This window comes from Haemaphysalis longicornis, unplaced genomic scaffold (genome assembly GCF_048455015.1).
Source record: "Haemaphysalis longicornis isolate Haplotype H1 unplaced genomic scaffold, Haemaphysalis longicornis Haplotype H1 scaffold_52, whole genome shotgun sequence".
Lineage (NCBI taxonomy): Eukaryota > Metazoa > Arthropoda > Arachnida > Ixodida > Ixodidae > Haemaphysalis > Haemaphysalis longicornis.
In genome coordinates, this window is record NW_027526388.1 from 621,092 (window position 1) to 629,047 (window position 7,956).

At 46.3% G+C, this 7,956-nt stretch overlaps 1 protein-coding gene across 1 annotated transcript; it reads right to left on the bottom strand.

Moving 5' to 3' along the window:
* Positions 1–603: 603 nt before the first annotated feature.
* LOC144140834 (iripin-2-like) lies at positions 604–7,956 on the bottom strand. The gene is made up of 3 exons (XM_077672341.1): positions 7,796–7,956; positions 6,015–6,921; positions 604–1,538 (listed from the first exon to the last, which is right to left on the bottom strand). The coding sequence occupies exons 2-3, from the start codon at positions 6,902–6,904 to the stop codon at positions 1,217–1,219; spliced, it is 1,212 nt and encodes a 403-aa protein (XP_077528467.1). The 5' UTR covers positions 6,905–6,921; positions 7,796–7,956; the 3' UTR covers positions 604–1,216.

A 7,956-nucleotide genomic window follows, 5' to 3' on the forward strand; every position in this document is an offset into this window, starting at 1 on the left:
TGTATGAGATTCAGTGGAGCGAAAACGGAATACCGCACGTGTTTGGTAACCTTGAGTATTTTGCATTTTCATTATGTTTGCAAAGTCAACGTCTGGCCGGCAGTTTTGTAGCAGAAAATGCGTGACGTATGGTTATGATGTTGCTAATGAATGGCCAAGTGGGGACACCGCAGTGGTAAGGCACTCGACCCCTGCTTGGGAGACTACCGTGCCACGCGAACTTAAATGAGATTTTTAATAACTCTTCATATATGCCGCCCCTTCCTGCAGCGGTAACAACCCAGGTGGGTCTTCGCAAAACGGGAAACTTAGACCTTTCACCTTAATACCTCCCGCCACACTTCTTCTCTTTGCTGGGAAGGCATTGTGTTTACTACGGAGACGTCTTACTGCACGTAATTTTGAAACATATCTTCCAAGGCAAATAACGTTACGTGCGAGATTCCGCTCACTTTTCAGAAAAAAGCTGGCACATGTCTAAGCGCAGTGCATCTGTTTCCTGGACGTAGACAAAATTGCGAATCTTTGTCAAATTTGTTCGCCATGTTAAATGTCGTTCGTTCTCGTCTAATTCGTGATGCTTATATCATATCCGTCCAAGAATTGCTGGGAAAACTGTATAGCACAGCTTTTTATTACGCGCATTCTTACCGCAGAGGTAGGTGCGGGTAGAGGTGAACACTTTGCCCGCGGAGGGGTCTGAAGACTGCCAATGTGCTCCGACATTTGCTTCGCACTTTCCCTGGAGGGAGCAGCAGCCGTCCTACTTATGGTCTCATGACTGACAACAGCGAAATTCACACTGAGGTCAAATCACGCGCTGGAGGAGTACTGACAACGGAGCTGTTTTATGTTAGCAGTACAATCTCCGAGTAAAAAGGGCGGAAACTCTACTGCGTCTTTTCAGTATTGCCAGTTCGTTTAATCAGACCTGCCGGCCTTTATTCTTATCGCTGTTGTAAGACCTACCAAATCATGCATCCGCATAGGCTCAATCGCTGTATATTGAAGTGGGGGTTCCACTGTCGTCTGTAATTTTCTCCCACCAAAGAAACGGGCATTCTTGTGCTTTTTCACGGCTTTGTTAAGATTATATAATAAAGGTACCACTTCTACTAAAAAAACGTCGATTGGATGATGAACAAAATTGTGTATACAGAACTCTGCCTACTGCAAAAAAAAAAAAACGCTCAGAGCATCATTTCGATTATTACATTCAGAGCTTGTTGACTTCTCCTGCTAAGAAAATCTCCTTCGTACTGCGGTTGCGAATAAAGAATAGAAACGGACGGTTTACGATTACTGTGGGAGGTTCCACCTCCCCGCGAGAGATCGCATTAACGCCAGCATCGTCCGCCACTTCGGCTCCATCTTCGTCGACCTTGAAGACAGCCCGATGAACTACGTCGGACACGACCAGGTCTTTGGTTCCCGTGATGCCGGAAAGGTCGGTGTCGGAGAAAGGCTCGTCGAAAATTCTCTTCAGGCCAAGTTTGATCAAGTGGCTTTTGAGGTTCATCTGGTTCTCCAGGTCGAACCTGCGACAAGAGTTTGCATTTGCAAATAAAATAGGGGAACGTCACATTCCACAACTGATAGGTAGATTGGTTGATTGGTGCATTTACTAATTGATTGAACCATACATAATTGATCGATCGAAAGACCGAATAATTGATTGATTGATTGATTGATAGATAGATTGATTGATTGATTGATTGATTGATTGATTGATTGATTGATTGATTGATTGATTGATTGATTGATTGATTGATTGATTGATTGATTGATTGATTGATTGATTGATTGATTGATTGATTTGAGAGGCTGAAGTCACACCTGCGCCATAAGGCGCGCTGTTGTGGAGGGCTCCGGAATGATTCTGACCACCTGGGGATGTTTTATGTGCTCCTAAATCTCGACACAAGAACGTTTTCGATTTTCTTGTCCATCTAAAAAGCGCCCGCCGCGGCCGGGAACCCGCGTTCTAGGGCTCTATAGCACAGCATCTTAGCCACTGAGCCCCCGCGTCGGAAACCTCCCGCAACAGCAACAAGTTTCCTGTATTTGTTGTTTTGGTAGTTCGCGTTTAGCAGGAACAAGATTGGTAAATATTCAAAGAGATGGCCTTGCTGAATTGGTTATCCGCGCACCTCGCTTTCTACAGACAAATACATAAAAATTGAAGTTGTGGCACTTATGTGGGTCTGTTTGGTGCACTACTTTAACCCAGAAAATGAGCAGCACATCAAGCAAAATTAGAACCAATTGTTTAAACAAAAAACACTAACCGGTTCCCTGTAGAGTTGCTGACCACAGCTAAGCCTCTGTAGAGCTGAGCACGACAGGACCTTCTGCTGGATGTGCAGTTTCCTCCACAACAGAAGAGCGGTTCTCATTGTTTGCGTTTGACACAATGACCTTCCTTACTCAATTGTTCATATTGTGTGCATCATTTCAGCGAAAAGTTAAGTACTTTTTTTCTCTTAGGTTATCGGGCTGTTATGATATTTTACGCTCGTATCGTGCTTTGGTGCTAACAGAGTACTGTGTGACTTCGCGTTGGTGGGTGCGGACTATGGTATTCTATGAAATGGTTTTATAACTACTTGTTCCAGTTTACTCTTTTAAAATCCGCATGTAGCGTATTTATTTGTAACAAAACATTTTTGATAAGTGGTGGTAAGCGATTTTGGGCTTTCATTTTTTCATTTTCATGCAACTTTGAACCTATAAAAGTAGTCGGTAGTGATTGGGCTTGCTATTTCTTCAAGAAAACTGATTAAGCGCGATGATAGGAAAAGTCGGCATGGTTTGACGCTGCCCTTCTAGGTGTGTATGATAAATGCCCTGTTAGCAAGTGGTCACCGTGCGAGTGAGAACAACGAAGGTGTCTTGTATTGCACGTTGTTATAATAAAAAAAATCATTGAGAGTTTTTAGCAACATGGAGACCCGAAAAACCAAAAGAAAGCCACAAGAGTACCGCTACTAAATGCAGGTGAACGTTGTTGTGTTTCCATCACGAATGTGGTTGGGTGCTCCTGAGATTGAACTACGACATCAAACTGCAAATTCAAATACACCAATTGCTGTCCCGGAAAGCGGCGTGTCTGTTTGACTGTTTTTTTAGAGAACTCGTTTTTAGGACGAATATCCCTGAATGTTTTGATTGGTGACGGAGTTTTGTCTGGCCAATAAGCTTTCAAGTACCGCGGTCGTACTAGGATTTTGTTATCATCTGTTGGGTATACGTCTGCTTGACTTATACCTCTGAACTTGCTCGTGCCCAATGGGGCCAGGTATGTGAACAGATGAAAGGTAATCTCAGCATGAGGCGTACTTGGTCCCTCCTTAAACACATGTTGGATCCCAGTCACTCACGAATAGCTACCAATAATCGGCTCATGAAAATTATTCAACAATTTCCCGGTCAAGATGCACAACTCCTAGACCGTCTTCGTACTCTCTACATAGCTGAAGGGGATACCATGGAGCTGCCGTCATACACGGGCGATAATAATCCGGACTTAGACAGAGAAATCTCCGAAACGGAAGTCAGAGCGGCACTCATGAAGATTAGGCCTGGATCAGCACCTGGGCAAGATGGTGTAACCAATAAACTTCTTCGAAATTTAGACGACAACTCCATCTACATCCTCACACAGTACTATAATCTCTATTGGACCACAGGCACTTTGCCTCCTTCATGGAAGCACGCTAAAATAACCCTAATACCTAAACCGGGCAAACCATTGAAATTGGAGTATCTCCGCCCAATATCCCTCACTTCATGCGTAGGGAAAGTTCTTGAGCACATCATCCATGTCCGCTTAGTTCAACATCTTACCAAAACCAATGCACTTCCCCACACCATGCTAGGCTTCAGGCAGGGTCTTTCGACACAGGATCTCCTTTTGCAACTTCAACGTGAGATTATTTTCCCGGCCTCCAAAGTAGATACAGCTGCTATTCTAGCACTAGATCTCACCAAAGCCTTCGACAGAGTTTCACACCGAGCTATACTCCAAAATCTGGCAACGTGTAACCCCGGGCAACGGGTTTATACTTATATTAAAGAATTCCTTACTAATCGTACTGCCGTGATTCACATCGGTGATTTAATATCGGACACCATTCACATGCCCTCCTTTGGTACCCCTCAAGGTGCAGTCCTTTCTCCTCTCCTCTTTAATCTGGCTCTCCTTAATCTCCCTAAGCGTTTAGCTCAAATTCCACATCTTAGACATAGTCTATATGCTGATGATATTACTCTGTGGTGCGCCGGGGGTAGTGATGCACAAATTGAGGAGGCGCTTCAGTCAAGCACAGACATCGTCGTAGCAGAAGTGGCACTGGCCGGTCTTGAATGCTCCCCAAGTAAGTCGGAGCTCTTGACCCTCCCTGCCCCCCGCCGGTCACGCTCCACTACAGACATAACTATACGAATACAAAATAATCCCATACCATGTGTCCCTATTCTTAAAGTCCTCCGTTTGACCATACAGCGCAACAGAGCCAATACGCAATATATCTCTCAACTCACCTCACAAGTCAACCAAACTATTGGCCTCATCCGCCGCATAACAGCTCGAAACAAAGGAATGACTGAATTTGAGCGCCTCCGGCTGGTTCAAGCATTCGTGCTCAGCCGCCTGACATACGCCCTCCCGTACCTTAACTCAAGTAAAACGGAGCTGTCTAAAATCAACTGCCTCATACGAAAAATATACAAAGCGGCGCTTTTACTCCCTCAAAGTACTTCCACTGCCAAACTGGAACGCCTCGGCATTTACAACACAGCTGAAGAGCTCATAGAAGCTCATTCAGTCAGTCAACTTTCCCGCCTTTCTACCACTTCTACTGGCAGATACATCCTAGAGTCGCTCGGGCTTCATGCACCGATTGTTACTGACTCCAGAGTCTACATCCCACCCGACTTGCACAATCTCCTGCTCGTGCGGCCGATTCCCCGCAATATGCACCCGGAGCACAATATTAAACGCCGTGAACATCGCGCACGCGTTCTAGCCCGCAAATACCCCATGGGCCAGTCCACCGCCTATGTGGACGCCGCGAGTTATACCCATCACAACGCCTACGCAGTCACCGCCATCTTTGATCCATACGCAACCTCTTACCATTCACTCACTATCCGAACGCGCTCTCCTGCCACGGCGGAAGAGGCGGCTATTGCACTAGCGCTGACTCATCGGCCTACCCCAACAATTGTTATCTCCGATTCGAAAACGGCCATTCGAAATTTCGCCCGGGGGATAATTTCCCCGCAGGCTCTCAAAATTCTCCTTCAAAATCCTCCCACTTCCCATGCGGAGTTGGTTTGGACTCCTGCCCATGCGGGGCTGGAAGGAAACGAAGCGGCTAACCTTGCAGCTCGAGAGCTAACCCACCGAGCTGCGCCAGGTCGCACCCCTTCCCACGGAGCCCAATCAACCCGCGACAGCCTTCTGACTTTCCAGGAAATTACCTGCCACTACCACCTCTCTCGCCGGCGCTACCCTCCACCCCATTGGTCACTCTCTATTACCGAGGAACGGTACTGGCGCCTTCTCCAAACCAATACCCTCCCCTGTCGCGCCAGACTACACGCAATTTATCCATCTGTATTTCCCTCTCCCCAATGTCCCGACTGTGGAGCCCACGAAACAGTTGCTCATATAATTTGGCAATGCCCTCAGAACTCATTCCCTCTCATCTCTTGTGTGAAGCACTGGGAGGCGGCGTTAGGCAGCTCGGATCCGCGGGTCCAGCAAGGACTCGCTGAACGAGCAGCCCAGGTCACCGGCGCCCTTCAAGCGCTGGTCACCACTCGCCGTTGACCCAACAGCTCCAGAATAAAGTTCTTTCTCTCTCTCTCTCTCTGACGATACAAGATGCCACCTGCAAGTTATCAAATAGCTTTCTGCAACACTGCGGCGGAAAACGTATACTGTAATGTACTGAAGTGTTCAAAATAAAAATAAAAGTATAGAGTGGCTCCTTCGTAGAGATACTCACTTGGGAAGATACAAGTCGATGGTTGTATTTCTCATAGCAGAAGTGACCGCATCAAAGATTGCAACGGTAAGAAACTGCTTCAGGGCTCCCACACTGGTGCTTCCTGACGCAGGCAGCATAATGACCATGCTGTAGTCAACTCCCCGGTAAGGCAGCTCTACCACGTAGGCCTGAAGACTAGCGTCCAATACATAGTTCGTGTTCACCACCTGGTTCATCAAGTCAACGTCCGTATAATCCCCTCCCCCGTTGTTGAAGCGACGTTTTGTGGTGAGCTCGCGTTTGAACTGGCTTTCCCACAGTCCCTTGAATACGATGGCGTTCAGCAGTACTAGCCTCGTGTCGGTATCAAGAGTTTCCTCAAACAGCTTCTCCACCTTACCATGTGTCGCCTGCTGCACCCACGCGTTGATAGTGTCCACCGCCTGCTGACCATTCTGGGCGAAGTCAAGCTTGAAGAGGTGAGCGTTGAAGCTTCGGTTCACTGTAGCATAGTACGTTTCAAGAATCCGGAAATCGTCTTGAACTGCGAGCCCGTTTGCCACGTCGAGGCCAACAAGGGCAGCTTCGCCTTGGAGGCGGCTGGTTTGCATCGCATACAATTCCTCAACATCAGGAGCATTCAGATTACGATAAAAATAGCCAAGCACTTGAGCGATTTGATACTGCGTCTCTTCGCGGGCACCTAAATAGGTCATGCCGAGAGCGGCGGAAAGACCGTACGGAGAGAAGAAGACGTTCTCACTTCCATGGCTTGGGATAGTCTTGAGAAGGCCGAAGGCGAATTCGTTATTCGCTGTCGCGAATTTCCGTTCCTTCATGGTGAGGCAGAAGCAGTTTTGAACGAATGCTGCCATCAGGACAGTTCCCAGCGTTATAATTTTCTTCATGATGGCGTGGCAACCCACTGCAAACAAACAAGGTACATTGATATTTTGCTGCATAATGAAAGAAACGTTTAGGCACGCGTTGCGACTATCATTAACATACCTAAGCACCAACAGTACTTATCTTACTTTTGTTGTATTCCATTAATACATAAGCTGTAACGCAATGCATTGAAGAGGATTACTATACTTTCGATTCCAAAATATCTTGTCAGTTTCTAAATGTGTATTTACAACTGGAAGAAAGCAGCAAAGACGACGGGAGTAACCGAGAAACCACAACACAGGGACTGTGTTCTGTGTTTATTTGCTTAGTCTCGTCGGATGAGCTGTTTTTTGGAATTAGAATACACCAAAAAGTCCTTAAGCCAACCCTTGTGCAATTTACTTACTAACATACATACAAACGTTCTTTAAAGCCGTCAAAACCGCCACGAACATTTGGCTCTTTTTTGCAGTTCATGACTGTATCAGTACAGTGCTTTCCGCGAAGCGTAGAAATTATGGGGTATATTTTGTCATAGCGAAGCATACGTTAATAAGAAAGAAGGTTTGACGTATAATAGAATGTCTTCTTTCTTTCGCAAATATGTGTCATAAACTCAAAGTGCTCGCTAAAAAAGTACGTTCATTTGCCCAGTCTTTTCCAGGCCCTTTAGAGATTTTCATTTTGAAATCCAGTGCAAAAAACGCAATGACTGAGGCTGGTTTATGAATATATACTCGAGCAACACATCCGTCCCGTCAACATAAATGCGAAAATATGGAACCGTCAGCTTGGTAGCTCGGCACACAGGCACACTCTGTGTTACTTTCAGCATGGTTTGATCTAGAATGGACGTGATGGTTGCGGGATTGATTTAGCTTCTATGATTGCCCCTTATGCGTACATACCTCGGTAGCAGCCGTCTAAGAGATGCGAGTTCTCCGGGTGACAAATTTGGCTTGACCCGTTGAGACCGTAATTCGTGTTGAAGCTACGCAAAAACTGCTCGGCCCAAAGCTTTCACCCTCAGTGGTCGGAGGTCCAGCTTATGTTACGCGGAACCAAGCAT